Source organism: Colossoma macropomum, unplaced genomic scaffold (assembly GCF_904425465.1).
Source record: "Colossoma macropomum unplaced genomic scaffold, Colossoma_macropomum, whole genome shotgun sequence".
NCBI lineage: Eukaryota > Metazoa > Chordata > Actinopteri > Characiformes > Serrasalmidae > Colossoma > Colossoma macropomum.
In genome coordinates, this window is record NW_023494790.1 from 32,983,085 (window position 1) to 33,000,215 (window position 17,131).

Consider the following 17,131-nt stretch of genomic DNA (forward strand, 5'->3'; position numbering starts at 1 on the left):
GAATCAGATTTGATGGTATCCATCTATCCAGGTCCTCATAGGATAAATCATACCTAACCCATAAGACGTATGGTCATCATAATTAAGCGTGGTCAGAAAGTTCTGCGATCAGTTCATCCCAGAGCAATCTTCTAGAAGCTTCCAACAATAACCAAGTTATTTTCTGTCGGAAACTCTGCTATAGATCCCATTTTTCCCTGTATCCTCCATGATGGAGAAGCATCTTAGCCTACACTCTCAGAAAAAAAGGTACTAAATTTTCACTGGGGTGGTACTCTGAAGGGTACGTCATCAGTACCTTTAGTTAGGGAACATAATTGTATCGTATTGTATTGATATTATATAATTTAAGTGACTTTACACATCCTATTTTTTTTGTCTCCAGGCTTTTTATTTGATGGTTCTTTTTTAAAACAGTAGGTTATTAAAAGGTCCAAATATGTAATTTCTGGGAATAACTTATTCAAGGTGAGTTAGACCTTAAAACCATTATTGTACCTATGAGGGCACATTTACATTGTTTATATCTTGATGAACAAAAAATGTACCTGCATGGAATTTGGCCACCTTAAGTAACATGAACAGCTTCAATGGGCCTTGGCACAAATTCTACTGGAACTACAATGGAGAGATGGAACCATTCTTCCAAAAGATATTTCCTCAATTTTGATGAAATACTACCTTGCGGTAGTGGTGAAGCATTTAGGCCTGTACCATTCTGTTGGTGCGTGCTACACATGCACGCCCCCACTTTATTGTAGACCAGTGCCTTTTGTGTTTTTAATGTTGCACCACTGGACTCTCAAATGTTTATTCACCTCTTTAATGAGGGGTTAATGCACAGGTGGAAAAGGACCAGGGTACACCGAACACCATTTTGGCAGTAAAAGTTAATGTATAGTCATTATTAAATTAAAGAATATTTTGCTGTTAATAATCTATTTAAATATTAAGTTATTCCCGACCATTATCTGTTGCTCTGATGGAATCAGGTGACCTACACCACTTTCACTATGAGGAACTTGTGAAATCATTACCTTTTATAGTTTTGTCCTTGGGTCCTGGATTTACCCAGAAGGCCCAGCGCCCTGGGATGTTTATGTTGCTTGTATTAATGAGATTTGAAACGCTGACACGGACAGTGCTGTTCGACCACAGAATTGTAAAGCTGTCTGTGGAATTTGCAGCATATCCAGCCTACAGAGAAAATCATTTTAAAACAGAAAATGCAGACCAAATGCTTTATACCACAGACATGATGTTGGGATCATTTTACCTCCACTGTTTTGTTTGTTGGAGCAATGAGTCCATAGTTCATCAACACAAAGGAAGAATTTCCACTGGAAATCAAAACCACCTGAAATGAGGTTTCCTGAAAGAAAAAGAGAGACCATTCAAAACATATCAGTCACACAAACGTATTTCTTTGTTTTCTTTTTCAATAATTTCTCGTGTGAATGAAGCGTGTGAAATATGGGAGGGTCATTTGATTTCAGAGTTCATGAACATGCAATATAAAGTAGCTTATGATTCACTAGTCAATTAGTGTTAATAGTCAATCTGTGACGTCTAAGATCACACCAAATAAAGTGTAATCCCTAAACAGTGGTTAGGGGGCAGTGTACTAACAAATTAAAATGTGGAGTTCAGTTTATGCATTAATAATGAATGTTGCACTGAAGAAGAATTAAGAAAATAATCACATACTTCCTGCTAATATGACAATTTGAATTAGGAGGAAAAATAGTGTGCTGGGCCATTAAATTATGATGAACCACAAAATACTTGTGCCTTGCAAATAAAAAAGTGCAGAGAAAAATGCATTTCCCTCCCTTCCTTTTCCACCTCCATGTCTTTTCCCTTACCCCCAGGCACAAGTCAAGTGCCTTACATCTTACCGTGCCTGGGTTGGTGTAGTACGCCACTTTATCCCATGTTGCAACAAAGACCCAAGAGGCAGTGAAGATATTTCCTGGAAAGTACTGGTTTATGTCCTGTGTGGCCTGTTGGAGTACACTGCCACTACTGTACTGATTATATGAGATCACGCCATTTAAGCTGTTATCCAAGTCTGTCCAGAATGGAGCGATGATATCTGCTCCACTATAAGCATTGAATTGTGTGGGTGTATAGCTGCGCGATGACTGATCAAATGTCAAGTAGCCATTGTTGTTGACCTGCAAGTGAAAACAAAACAGACATTTTCTCAGAGACATGATGATACTATTGATCATCATCAGCTTAAATTATGGTTATAAATTGCTTCCACTCACATATATCTGAGTGTATATGCATCCAAAGAAAGAGAATGAACTCTGGAGGTTTATAGCAGATGAGCTTCCATCATCAGTGTGAGCATTAACAGTGTCTCCAACCCCCGAGCCAAATGAGTAGAATATAAATGGTGGTGACACTGTGAGAGAATAAAAATTATTTTCTGCAAACACTGAATCGATCAAATATGATGGTACCTGTCTGTCCAGGTCAAACATATAAGGTTGAGGCTCATTTGTGCTGAAAATTGTGCCTCGTCCTCAGATTCGTAATCCAACATCCGATTTTCTGAGTACACTTGAGAGCTTCTCTACCTATGTTAGTCTACGGTGTGTCTGTGTTGTGAATTATCTTAGCATCATCTTTGTCATCTTGTGTGATGTCCCTTCTTTTAGCTTCACGGCTAGTCATGTATTTATTTGTTTTTATTTTAATACTTCATAGATTGTCATACTCAGGGGTGGAAATGGTCTGGAACAATCTGGAACTCTGTTCTGGGCATAAAAGTCAGAACAGATTGTTATTCCAACTGAGATTTCAAAAACCTAGGCAACTATTCTATAGGAAAAGCACATATAGTAGTTGTTTTACTTTGTGTGCATGAAACGAAGTGTCTGTTGAATGCACCATTCAGCCAATAGAAATTGTTATTGCTGCAATGTCTGCCAACCCAGTCTTCATGGTAATGACTGTCCTTACAGTCATGTTCTAATTTCATAAAACCTTGGTAGCATTTTTTTTGGATATTTATTCTACTTGATGTAATTGATTTTTTTGATGATTCATGTGTTTGTTGTTTAACATGTGAGTTCATAAACTAGCGTGATAGCCAACGCAACTGACTGGAAGGTAATGACTGAAACTGAGCTAATTAGCCTGCTGATGTCAGCCTTTCATTTTGAGCAAGCTAATTATCTAAATATAAACTTGTCCAAGGTACTGGACACTGGATGTTTTTGACAGTCTTGAGCACATCATGACGGAGGTAGTTTAGTATTTTGGTTGCAATAATAGATGTTTTGACAAGCATTTGATGATGTGCTGGCTCTTGTGTGCCTTGTTGAAAAGCTTGTTTAAACTACAAAATAAATAGGTTTAATGACAGAGGTGTAAGTTGCAACTAAACTGTTTAGTGTGTGTGTGAATTCCTGGTGTTTAATCAAAGCATTAAGGATTATAAAATCTGTAATGAAAATGCATAGGCTGGATAGACACCTATGTGCAACACTCAGTCCATTGTTGGGAACATGCAGAATTTGAATATTTTGGTTCTTTTAACTTTGACCAAAAAAAAAAAAAAATTAGATACCCTGATGTAAGGAAGTAAGATTAAAGTATTAAGAAAACACCTTTCCAACTTTCAGCTCTTGAAATATCCTACCATTTAAGATAACAACAACAAAACTAGGCATCCCCCTATAAAACATGGCCATTTACACCACTGGTAATACTGTGTTCTGAACCCATCAACTTGTCCGTGCAGCGTGAATTATAGGGGAATTCCACTGATTTTTCAAAATGCCTGCATAAACATAGTCATTCAGAGAGGTTTGATGTGAAACGGTTACTTTGTAGAAAAACACTGACTCAGATTATCACTTCTTATCACTTCAGTGGTGGTGATAAGAACCAGGGGTCTTGCTGTCTACAACACAAATATTTATTAATATTTACCTTTTATTTACTATCCAAAACCATCATTGAACCTACACGTGTCTTCTGAGTTTTAAAGGTAATGTTGATGATGGTAAAATATTGTTAAAAAAAAGAAAAAAAAATCTTTGTGGATTACTTTGCCTTGGAACACCCATGTATCAATGTATCATGCATCCCTCTACCATGAATGGATTCAAATAAAAGGATTAAAAATACATTTTAAGGCAAAATGTTATCACAAAACTATCATAAAACAGTGTCTCAGACATCAGGCAGCATATTCCTAACCAGTTCATGTAATAACTTTCTGTGAGGGAGCTTTCAGAGGTGGATGTTTGATTCCTATTACCGCCCCTGTGAACAAGTTTCTTTGTAAGTTTCTCCAGAATGGAGCATTTCACACCAAACCACTCTGAATGACTTTGTTTACATCTTAAACATTTAATTATGCAAGAATCTTGAAGGTCCCCTTTATGTAGCTCTCCTTTAAGACCTGAAAGCAGTTTAAGTAGGTCTTGGCCAGTGTTAATGTAAATGATTTGAGTAATTATTGATTTTTAGTGTTTGTTAGCCTAGTACTTCCAGTTCTGATCTGAAAAAAGTTCATTCTGAACCCCAATCATGTATTGGCTCATCCACTGCATTTGGGTTAAGTGGAAAATCATTTGATTTTTCACCACCTTATCTCTAACTTTCATATAGTAGATCAGCTTTAGCAAATATATAATGCAGCTCTGTACTATGATATGATACAAGCTTAAATGATCAGGCTTGCAGACATTTAGCAAGGTACTCAGGAGCCACAATAATCAGACCTATTTCATACCTGTGGTTTTGATGGCTGCAGGCGTGGAACTAATAAGGTATATCAGGTTGATAGTTTAAATAATATATTCATGATACACTTGTATGATCTACGTTATTACAATACAACTTTAATTTCTTTTACAGCAATGCCAGCCACAAGTCACCCTCCTCACGTGAACACACTCTTAACTCTTTGTGTTGAGGGTCTTCAAGAGAGCAAAACACTATTTTATGTTAAGAATGAGCATCTGTGCTGTGTTTGGTGTGCCACAGACTTAATTAGTAAGAGTAGGTCCACCCTTTGCCTTCAACATGGTAAGAAGATAAAGCAGCCTACAACAAGCTTTGGTTGCCATGTTACCCAGAGCAACGTGAAAATCATTTAGGGAATAGATGAATACACAATATGATGTATTCAAAACATGACAAGAGAGAAATTACCAGTTTGTGTCTTCGCGAGTCCACCTATGTCATATAAAAAGAAAAGGAACAAACATTCAGCAAAGTTTTTCAAAGGTATCTTCCAGTTGACTCAGCAAAATGTAGAAAAAGGCAATATATAATGACCATACCTATCATTAATATGACTGCCAACATCTTCAGAGGCACCACAGTCATTATAACTGAATACTTCATTGCCACATAGACTTGTAAATTATTAAAGTCTGGAAAAAAACAATGAACATTTCTTCAGACAGTGTACCAATATTAGCTTTGATGTCCTCACTATAATAAAACTGTAAAACTGTAAATAGATCACTTACCTCAAACAGAAGAGCACTGCTCTGTGTCTAAAGACTACCTAGTGCAACATTCAAATGAGCTCAACCCACACCTAATTTTCCCAGGTAAAAATGGGAACAGTATTTCCTTGTGCTAGATACACAGACAATCCTGCTGACATTACACATTGTGATTCATGTCCAGTGTCACATATATATAAATAAACTGTGAGACTTAGAGCTGCAGTCATGCAAATGATGACCAAATGTAGCCAGCTGCAACACTTTTACCAACAGGCTGGCCTGCAAAAAACATGGTTTGGCCTAAAAAAAAAAATCTATTGGCTTGGTTGGATCCCCACCTCTACCTAAAGAAACAAGGTTGACATCTCAGCATTCCCAACCCCAGTCTTCCTACTCAACTTCACTAACCAGATTATTCAGAAACATGATTAGTTAGCTAATGTAAATGTTTCTTTAAGTACATTTAGTGTTAACACCTTATTTTAAGGTCGGCTTCCTAACATTTTAATTATCAGCAAGCAATTAATAAGTAGAATCATATTAGTTGTAAGACAGCTTTGAAATGGGGTATAAAATGTATTTAAAGTGGTGCTTGGAGGTTTGTGAATCTCTTGTGCAATTATAGATTTATTAGTTTTAACATAAAATCTTAATTTCAAAGAAAGAATTACATTCATGGAAATTATGCATATAGTAGAAAAAACAAAGCGATTAATTAAAAAAATTTGCAGTTGCATTGGTCAAATCAAGTGGGTAAATAATTGGGAACCCATTTGACTAATCAAAGGACAGGTCTTAGTTAAGAGTTTGGGCAGGACAAATACAGATAAGAAATCTTTAGTGGTGCCCATGGTGTTACCCATGTGTTACCCATGCAAGATGCAAAATGCAAAACACACCATGCCATGAGGAAAGGAGGTCTCACAGGACATCAGGTAAAGGGTAGTGAAAGCACATCAGTCTAAGGCTATAGAACCATCTCAAAAAGATTTAAACTCCATCATCCCACTGTGAGGTAAATCATTTACAAATGGAATGCATTTAGAATTTGGATGCAATTTTAAAATTTCCTCAAGAAAAAAATTAATACGTCAGGGAAAAGCCAACCCAATCATAACATCTAGAAATTTGCAGACCTCTCTTGCTGCATCTTAGGTAACTGTGCTTATGAACAGTGAATTGAAATCGTATTCATGGGAAGGTTGCAGCAGAGGAAGAAGCCTCTGCTGTCAAAAAAGAACAAACCTGCCCATTGTAGTTTTGCCTGAGAAAACCTAAAAATTAGTCTAAAATTGACCTTTTTTGTCACAATCAAAAGGGCTATATTTAGAGAAAAAACAAAACGTGGTAAGACTTTTTATGAATTCTGCATTCATAATGCATAACAAATGCATTAATAAATGATTATATAACATATGTAACATATTATAATACCAGGCATTAACTTGCATAATTGCTCTAAAGTAATTTTAATAACATATATAACATTTCATAAAGCAAGAGTATATGCCTTCGTACAGTGAGGTTTCCTAACACTTTGTAATACCTGTTCATCAGAATGCTGGGAAACACTTTACTGTATGTGAAGTAAACAAGGCTAAATGACAATAACATGTCTTTTATGACAACTGGTATAAACTTAAAAAAAAATCATCCTATGGTTTCAGTGACTTGATTTTTTGGGATCGAATTTCTGGCTTTGCTGCTCTTCACGAACGTAACTAGAGGTGGAAGATGGCTAAAATTACCCACCTTACTTTGGAAGAGAAAAAACATTACCTTGACAGTCAACAAAATAGGCTATGATCCTTATACAGTTTCCCCCTCAACTCCTGATCCCATTTGAACTGGAGGAAAGATACCAAATCGGTGTTTTCGTGACATTTAAATTTATCTCACAGACAGCCCCTCTGCCTAATCTGGAGAGTCTTTCAAAGCATTTAAAAGCACAGAAGCCCACCGGCTCTTCATGTCAGGGTGGGTAAAGGATCCCATGGTGTTGCATAAAGAGGAGAAAAACTCTGTCATCATAGGAGGGTAACAACATCAGCTAATTAACACAGATGTGAACAATGCTGGCCTTTAGATAACTTTAGCTGATGTTAACAGCGAGAGATAAACAGTCGACCCCCTAACGGAGCTTCAAACAGCCAGTATGACTTTACTTCTCTGTTTCTGGAGATTTAAATGATGTTTGAATAGAGAAACATAAATGTTAAATATAAGACTGAATGTCAGTGGTCAGAAAATTATGCTGTGTTTTGATAGATGTGATTCTGTAAGTTTGCTAGTGCAGTTTTAGGTTGTGTAACGTGCCAGAATGATTCAGACGCTCGCGGATGAAAAAGGGAAAAAAGGATTTACTAGTTAAATTGTGATCCAAAATCGCAGCCAGGTAACAGGCACAGGTCAAATCCAAAAGAGACAGAAAGTACACACAAACAAACATAACAATTAGCAATCAGAGTCCAAAGGGCAAAGGCAAACAGGGCCAAAAATACAGAGAAGTAGTCAAATCCAGCAATAACAGTACCAAAGAAAACGTTCAGTAGCTCTCGAAAGATGCAATACCTCACATAGTTCTAGAGAAAAAGCCCGAGCTTTATACTAACTCTAACAAGGCAAACAAAGACAGAAATAGGTGAAGCTGATTAGTATTCAGGAGAGGCAGAACGGTGATTGGAGCGCGTTGGAGGGTCAGGAGTCACATGATCTCCCAGAGGATTCTGGGAGATGGAGTCCATGGAGGTCTCAGAGCCGGTGACAGTGCCCCCCGCCAAGAAGCCTGGGATGGCCTTGGAATGTGGAGCAATGGTTAATTAGATTAGTTTGAGTTTATGCAGCAGCAGCATCAGCAGGAAGGTCAGTTCATGCAGGTGAGGTGCAGATCAGCCAACAGAGATGGAGCTCTGGTGATTCTAGCAGCTCTGGTGGTTCACATGTGGCGACTCAGGCAGATGTCGCTCAGGGGCTCAAATAAAGGGAGGGAGAGCGAGAGAGAGAGAAAGAAATTGATTAACAGGACAGGTCTGTTTATGGAGAGATATTAGTGAGTGATATTAGCAAATTGCTTGTACAAACAGATAAGTTTTGAGTCTAGTTTTAAATGTAGAGAGTGTGTCTGAGTCCTGGACAGAGGTCGGGAGATGATTCCACAATTTTGGGGCTACGTAGGAAAATGCTTGACCACCTGCTGTGGTTTTTCTAATTCTAGGAAACTGTCAGCAAGCTGTTATTTTGTGAGCTGAATTAATTCACTAAGATACTGCAGGGCCAGGCCATTTATTGATTTATTCATTAAGAGAAGGATCTTATACTCTTCACGAAATTTAATAGGTAGCCAGTGTAATGATGACAGGATTGGGGATATATGGTCAAATTTCTTGGTCCTTGTAAGGACTCTAGCAGCTGCATTCTGGACCAGTTGGAGCTTATTTATTAAAGTGTTGGAGCATCCAGCTAAAATGGTGTTACAGTAGTCCAGCCTGGAGGTTATAAATGCATGCACAAGTTTTTCCGCATCGTTTAGGGATAGAATATTATGTATTTTAGCGATGTTATGCAAGTGAAAGAATGCAGTTCTAACAATGTTGCAAACATGTGTATCAAAGGTGAGACTGGAATCGAAGATAACGTCTAGATTTTTTACAGTAGTGCTTGGACTGACTGTATGGCCATCTAAATTTAGTTCAAAATTGGAGAGTTGAGATCTCTCTGCTTTGGGTCCACATAGTAGGACCTCAGTTTTGTTAGGATTGAGAAGAAGGAAATTGTTGGTCATCCAGCTTTTGATATTTTTAACACATTCTTCAAGATTATTTAGATTTAGAGCCTCATTTGGTTTAGCAGATATGTAAAGTTGTGTGTCATCCATGTAGCAGTGAAAACTAACACTGAATCCGCCAATTAGGTTACCAAGAGGTTGCACATACAGAGAGAAATGCCCGAGCAATGACCCTTAGCAGACACCATATTGTACTAGCGTGCACTGACAAATTGATAACGGTCTGTCAGATAAGATCGGAACCATAACAAAGCCTGTCCTTTGATACCAACTAGATTTTCCAGCCTATCAAGGAGGATCTTGTGGCCGATAATATGAAACGCTGCACTGAAATCTAGAAGGACTAGTATGCAAATATGGCCACTATCGAGAGACACAAGGAGATCATTTACTACTCTAGTTAATGCTGTTTCAGTACTGTGAAAGGGTCTAAAGCCAGACTGAAACATCTCATGGAGAGAGTTTTCTTGTAGATAGGAGCACAGTTGATGTAAGATCACTTTTTGAGAGATCTTAGCAATGAAAGGGAGACTGGAAATTGGTCTATAGTTGGCGAGTTCATTGGGATCAAGATCTTGCTTTTTAAGTAGAGTTTAATGACTGAGAGTTTGAATGATTTTGGTACATATCCCAGACAGAGGGACGAATTTATTCTAGACTACAGGGGTTTAACAACACAGGGGACAATCTGTTTGAACAGTTTTGTGAGTACTGGGTCAAGAATGCATGTTGATGATTTAGATGAGCAAATCAGTGTGACTAATTCGTTTGGATAGGACTAAAAGCTAGCACCTGGACTTTTGGGGTGGCAGGGCACTCATCATGTTGTGATAATAGATCTATAGGCAGGTTTTGGATTCGTAGTCTAATATTTTCCAATGTCTAATATTTTATCATTGAAGAATCTGCTAAAATCATTGCTGCTATATGTTGTTTGAATATCTTCTTCAAACTGTTTAATGTTACCAGTTAGTTTGGATATAGTCGCAAACAGGATCCTAGGATTATTTTTTAGTTATTATTTTGTCACTTCATTTATCCTTTTCAGTACTCTAAATGGGCTGATATACTTCAGCTGGAGTTTTCTACTCCCCTCCATGCCTCTGAAGCTCCTCGTCGACAGCCACACTTGATCTCCTGGCTGGTAGATGGGGGTTTTGCCTCAATGACGGTCTGCTTAAAGATGCCTACATGTTTAAAAAATGCTGTCCAGACTTGTGAAGCAAACTTTGCGCCTCATTCAGATAGAATGTCTTCGGGGAAGCCAAAAAAACCTAAATACTTGATTGAACAGCATTTGGGTAATCCCTTTCAGCTGTTCCAGTGCTGCAGGGATAAAAGGAAGCAGATAAGGATAAGTTTTTGTGATCTGGTTAAGTCCTCTGTAATCTATACATGGACAACGACCCCCACCTTTTTTCTTTACAAAAAAGAACCCAGAAGCTGTGGGAGAGGTGCAAGGTCAAATGAAACCTTGATCTAGGGCCTCTTGAAAGTAGGTGTCCATGGCACATTCTTCCTCCTGAGTTAGGGGGTAGATTCTAGATTTCCGAAGGACAGGATTATCTACTAGGTCTATGGCACAATTGTAGGGGTGATGAGGTGGCAATTTAGTAATGTTATTTTTATTACGTCCTTGAGATCTGCGTTTTTCAGTGAAGGTTTCTGCATTGGGCTTTCAATGGAAGTGGATCTGACAGCTACTGTGGGGGTGAAGTTTGGTGACAAAACTCTGACCACTGTTTTAATATCTCATGTTCTGACCATGCGATTATGGGGTTGTGCTTTTCTAGCTAGGGTAGACCTAATATCAGTTTGATTTCGGAAGATACCAAAATAAAAAAAAGTTCTTTATGTATAGCGCTAGTCTCTAGTCACAGCCACAAAAGTGTTTATTATTGGTTCTCCATCCTTTAAGAACCTCACCATCACCCCTGCAAGGTCTCTTGTGCTGGCATCAGTAGAGGCATCAGCCAGATAATAAAACTGGACAACTGGAGCTCTTTCAGATGAGATTCCCATAATACTTCTTAGATTACCATCGTAAACTTAATGTCTGACACAACATTTTTAACAAAACTGCTCAAATTCCTACCTCTGAATTGTATTTCTACTTAATTACAAATATAATCACATTAAAAGTATCACTAAACTTAACTGAATTCCACAATGTTTTGACCACTCTCGTGAGGGTCGCACTAGTGGTGAACTGCTATTCAACCTACATCAAAGTAATCACTCTGTGGCTGTTTACGCATTGGACTTTCACACCATACCTGCTGGTAGTGGTTGAAATGAGCCTGCTTTGTTAAATGCCTTTCATAACTGACTTAATTCTGATGTGTTAAAGAAACTGGCATGTAGAAACAATGAACTGACGTTAGATCAGCTAATTGCTATGTCAATTCATCTGGATCAACTGTTGCAAAAAACATTCTACGCAAAGATCAGTACCACTGCTTAAAAGTCTGTCTAGCTCCAGCTCTGGCTCCAGTTCCAGCTCCTGCTTCAGTTCCAGTCAGAGATCTAGTTTCAGTTCTGGATTCAGCTCCAACCCAATCTTTAGCTCCACTTCCAGTTGATTCCTGTTCCAGTTCCAGCATATCTCCTGAGCCTATGCAATGCGAATCTTCAAGGCTTTCTAAGGAGGAGAGATTTCGGCGTCTCTATGAGGGCTTGTGTATTTATTGTAGTGCTACAGGTCATGTGTTACGTGACTGTCAGGCTCACACACACAAGCATGCTGCCTGTAACTATTCACTGCCAGAACTCTTCTTCTCTAGGTCTTCCCTGGTTAGAGAGACATAATCCCCAAAACTCTTGGTCCAATAAGGAAATCTCTGCCATGTATTGATTATAGAGCATGTAATGATGTCACCAAGAAATTTGCATACCCTCTTCTACTCATTCCTGTCGCCCTTGAACAGCTCAGAGGAGCCCAGTATTTTACCAAGCTAGACCTATGTAGTGCCTACAATTTTATCATATTAGAGAAGGAGATGAATGGAAGACTGCTTTTGTGACTTCTAGAGGTCACTATGAATACCTTGTCAAGCGGTTTGGGCTTTCTAATTGCTCCTCTGTCTTTTCTCACTTTCGTGTTATATAGGGCTTATATAACAGTTTGAATCATACTATTTTCTGCTATTGTAGTACAGTTGCAGGTGTTGCACAAAAAATACTAAAATATTATTAACAATATAAGATTGCAGACTGTCAAACAACCATGACCACATTCTTGTAGGTCACTCTGAATCAACTAGCAATGAATCAGCTTGTCTTCTTAATGCATATCAGTTTCACTCTCGCAGCAGTTGGCATTCCTCTCCTCCTCAGCTCATCCTGCAACTGAAAACAAGTTGAAGAAATGTTATTTTTCTTTTGAGCTTTACACATATTCTAAAAAATGAGGAATAAGTCAAAATGCAAACAGTCAGTAAGAGTTATGTTGAGGCTGTTTGAGTCCATTATAGAAACAGCAACAACTTGCCTGTTGTAAGAAGATATTTTGGTTTTTGGCGTCTTTTAGGTTCAGGCTTGTGAGTTTCAGTCGCACTGCAAGAACGGCGGCACAATTACACACAAATTTCATCAGTGAAAGAATGACAGTTCTTTAATGAACATTACAGAGTAGTTTCAAACATACATAGCCATTACTTGATCAAATCATTTCTCCATCTTATCCTCTGCTACTATTGTTATTATTTTTATGCCTTCAGAGTTTTGTGGCTATATTTATGATTGTTCATCCTTTTACATTGTAGTTAAAATTTAGTGTTCAACTAATGTGTGAAACGTAATAAAAACAGAATAGACACTCGTGGGGTAAAATAGCAAAAATGCTAGCTAAATGTTAGGAAAGCTGGCAGATATAGTGTAAGAAATGTCAATGTAAGATATTACATACTTCCTTTTACTGCTGAAAAAAAAAACTGATGATCCAGTCCAATTACAAATGTAATTACATTTGTTATTACTCTTGCGTAATTACATGAGAGAGAAACTATTAAGATACACTTGTGTAATTAAATGAGGCAAAACTGAAGTTGATACACATGTGTAATTACATGAGGTGTACTTCTTTAATCCATCTGTAACAGTGGCTAACTCATTAGTAGTCACATTGTTGTTGCATATGTTGTTTACATGTAACTACACAGTTATTAGAGACACTGAATATAAAGTGGGACCAAATATAACACTGCCAGCTGCATGGTGATGAGTGCAACATGCCAGATATTCTGAGTGTTGATGGTAGTTGCTGTGGATTAACAAGTTTTTTTGAGGATGGAAGAAGGCTGTGTTGGAGAACCACAAAACGAAAAGGGACACAACTGTCCCAAATGCTAACTGAAGACAGCAGTAGTTTGAGAAATGGATCAAAATCTGGTGCTACATTTTATGCGTATCCTCAGATACACATGATTGTAATAACATGAGTCTCATTTTATATTCAGTGTCTCTAATAACTGTGTAGTGACACATTAACAATACATGCAACATCAATGTAACTACCAGTGATTGTTACAAGTGGATTGTTATTGTACAGATGATGCAACTACACAAGTGTGTCTTGATAGTTGCAATGGCATATTGCAACAACATAATTACTTTTTTATGTAATTACACAGGTCTAATAGGGGTGAACTGCTGTTTTTCCAGCAATACTTTTCTGTGTGTAACAGTAATTGTATAATGAGATGGACAATAAATATCCAAATATCTTGAAAAGTAACTTTTTTTAGTTGTTACAATTATGTCCACTTATTTTTAAGTGCAACTTGTACATACTCATACTTGCTGTTTAACACTCTGATGGCATTTTCATGATTTTTGCATACAAGCTTAAATCAGCCTTTTAGGCACTTGCATACGATATGGTTCCTCTCATGTTATATATCAAAATGTTCAGAACAATCTCAGCTTTTTATATAATTAGGCCATTTTGACCTGGAGAACTGTGTAAAGAGATACTTCTGCCCTTAAGCTAAAAACTGAAGTCTGGTTTTAGATATTTTTTAAACATAACATCTCTTGTTAAGACATAGCTTTACTCATATGGATGAATTGTTTTGTTGCTTGAAATGGGTTTACTAAAGTTTGGGTTCACAAATGTAGTGGAATGCCTGAATAAAATTTTATCATCATCACTACTTTCCCAAACCGCTGCAAAAACTTCAGCGGCTGCAAACTTTTTACACACCATTTCATGTCTGTGTCTGAGGCAACTGAACGAAAATTGAAAGGTTTCTGATGTGATGGGTCAGTCCTTAATGACTTCCTGAGTGTCTGTTGGTCAGTTTCACGCAAAATATTGATAGACACACAAGTCCACCAATTATAAGCAAAGGGCAGATGACAGACACACAAATTCACCAGTTACACACAGTGAGAGGCAGATGGCAGTTTTCACTGGCTCAGACCTTAAAGGGCAGACTCTACAGATTCAGGAACTGTTTGAATCATATTTCTCCACTGCATTATCACAAAGATATTAACAGAAACACAGAGAAGCAACTAATTTGATGTGCCTGTGCATTTGTCGACCCCAGAGGGTTAAATGTCATGATATTACTGAAAGGTTTAAAGCAGAGCCTTTATGTTATTAGTTATGTTACCAATTTCACAACACGAGTGTCCTACTGCAGCTAACTAAATGTTAGGAAGTTTCCTGTGCAGATGGTTGGAACATCAACCTGTTGTATATCAGATTTAATGCATTTGCATAACATGCATGGCTGACATAACAGGCTAGCTCTCAGTTATTTATCAATTAACAAACACACAAAACACACAAAACATAGAACATACCTGTTGTCCTCTTTGTTGCAGGTTTGGAAATGATTGAGGTTTTTGTGCTGATATCTACAATCAAGCACAGACGATAAGAAAAAATATTGGGGCGAACAAAGACATTCAGGGTCATTGATGAAAGCACTTCTCTTATGAAACATCCAAAACCATCCATGAGTGTGCGAATGAATGAAGGAGTTACATGTCAGGTTCATAAGGTGGCCCAAAACCTCAGCAATATATCTACACTATATACATATTTCATCATATCATCCTGTCAGTTGTGTATATTTTTAGGCCTTGGCCAAATGACATATTTTGTTGATTTTCTAGGTGAAAATGACACATTAACACATTCTCTGCAACTTAAATATGGCTTTAAGTCACTTTGAACTTAAAGAAATGTCTGGAAAGGTCAGTGCTAATTTCTGTTTATTAATGCATTGCGAAAAAAGAATGCATATAATAAAAAATATGCCATAAGTTTTAATGTACAGTTTTATTGTGCATGAAAATATGCAAAAGTGTGTTCTCTGTAGAGGAAACTATTTTTTACTTAGGAAAATCAACAAAATGTTATTTTGGACAAGAGAGTCCAAATTTTTGGACTGTACATCTACCTTTTCAAAATAATGAGAAACTAGAAGTATCTAGTTCCCTGGAACTACATACTTGTTGTACAGGTGGTTGTGGTAGGGGAACTGACTGCTATACTGTGATATAGTGCAGAATGAATGACATTTGGTAGAAATACCACACACAGCAAGCACAGAGACGCAGCACATACAGTACTGTTGTACTGGGTGTTGCAGTTGTGAAACTGACTGTGGTTGTGCTGTCGCCTTAAGACATTTTAAAACCAATAAAATCAAACATGATACAGTATGTGGTAAATCATTTTTACTTTCTAGTGTTAATGGAGCTATGTGTAAACCAAAAAAGAGCCACTGAAGCAGTGATCAGAGTTTGTAGGACTGATTAGGATTTTTGTCCTGATTGCTACAATAATATATTTTTAAAAACAATGAAAACAAAACGTAATATATTTCGTTCCACCATACTTTTGTTTCATTCTATGTGTTCTGCTTATTTTTAGGTCTCAAGGGAATTGTTGCAAACATACATCTCGCTACTGAACATCATAGGCAAATCATGGCATCGATCATAAGCCCTACATACCTGTTTTGCTGGTTGTTTCAGTTGTTCCAGTGAAACTGATGGGGACTGTTATGCTGATAGCTAAAAAAAAATGTTAAACAAATTTAAATCAATAAGAACAAAACTTTATGAAGGTTTAAATGACATTGTTTTTCTTCCTTGGGAAGGTAACTGAGTAGTAAAAGTACAAGTATTTTTCAAAAGTACAAGTTACAAAATTTGTAATAATACTGAACTAAAGTACAAATGTAAATAATACTTAAGTACAAATAAGTATAAGTAATACTCCAAAAGAACACTTAAGTATAGAAACAAAGTATGTTGACTCAAGTATTTTCCACCCCATATATACATTACAGTCCACATTTATAATACATAGTACTGTTCTATTGTTAATTTATAAAATTAATTAATCTTTTATTAACATTAATAAAATAAGTAGTGATTTTCTGTATGTCAGTGTTTGTATATATATTTGTTTATTTTATGGACATGCATTTTTTATAACTGTGTTTTGCTGAATGGATGAAGAATACTATGCACATCAAAGGTAAGATTTCATGCTCTGAATAAACATGCATCTGTCAATCAGATACAAAAATAGAACTAGTACCCATTCAGGTGAAGAAAGGGGAACAAATGTATATCTACTATGAGGAAATCATAAAATCATTACCTTCTGCAGTGCTGGCAGATCCTTGGTTTACTCTGAAAGCCCAGCACCCTGGTACGCCCACATTGCTCGTGTTAATGAGATTTGGAACATTGGCCTGGACGGTGCTGTTAGACCAAAGAATTTCAAAGCCATCTGAGGAGATGGTGCCATATCCAGCCTGCAGAAAGACACTTTTAGAACAATAAATAAAGACAGAATATTTTATAAGACAGAGATATTTAGATAACTTTACCTCCA

General features: G+C 37.2%; 1 protein-coding gene across 1 annotated transcript in view; it reads right to left on the reverse strand.

Annotated features, from left to right (window-relative positions):
* Positions 1-8,134: 8,134 nt before the first annotated feature.
* Positions 8,135-17,131, reverse strand: part of LOC118808766 (uromodulin-like) — a 45,728-nt gene continuing 36,731 nt past the window's right edge. The window contains exons 14-16 of the mRNA XM_036571643.1: positions 16,895-17,051; positions 10,357-10,454; positions 8,135-8,278 (exon numbers count right to left, since the gene is read on the reverse strand). Of these exons, the coding sequence (XP_036427536.1) occupies positions 8,135-8,278; positions 10,357-10,454; positions 16,895-17,051 (399 nt within the window). The remainder of the gene's footprint in view (positions 8,279-10,356; positions 10,455-16,894; positions 17,052-17,131) is intronic.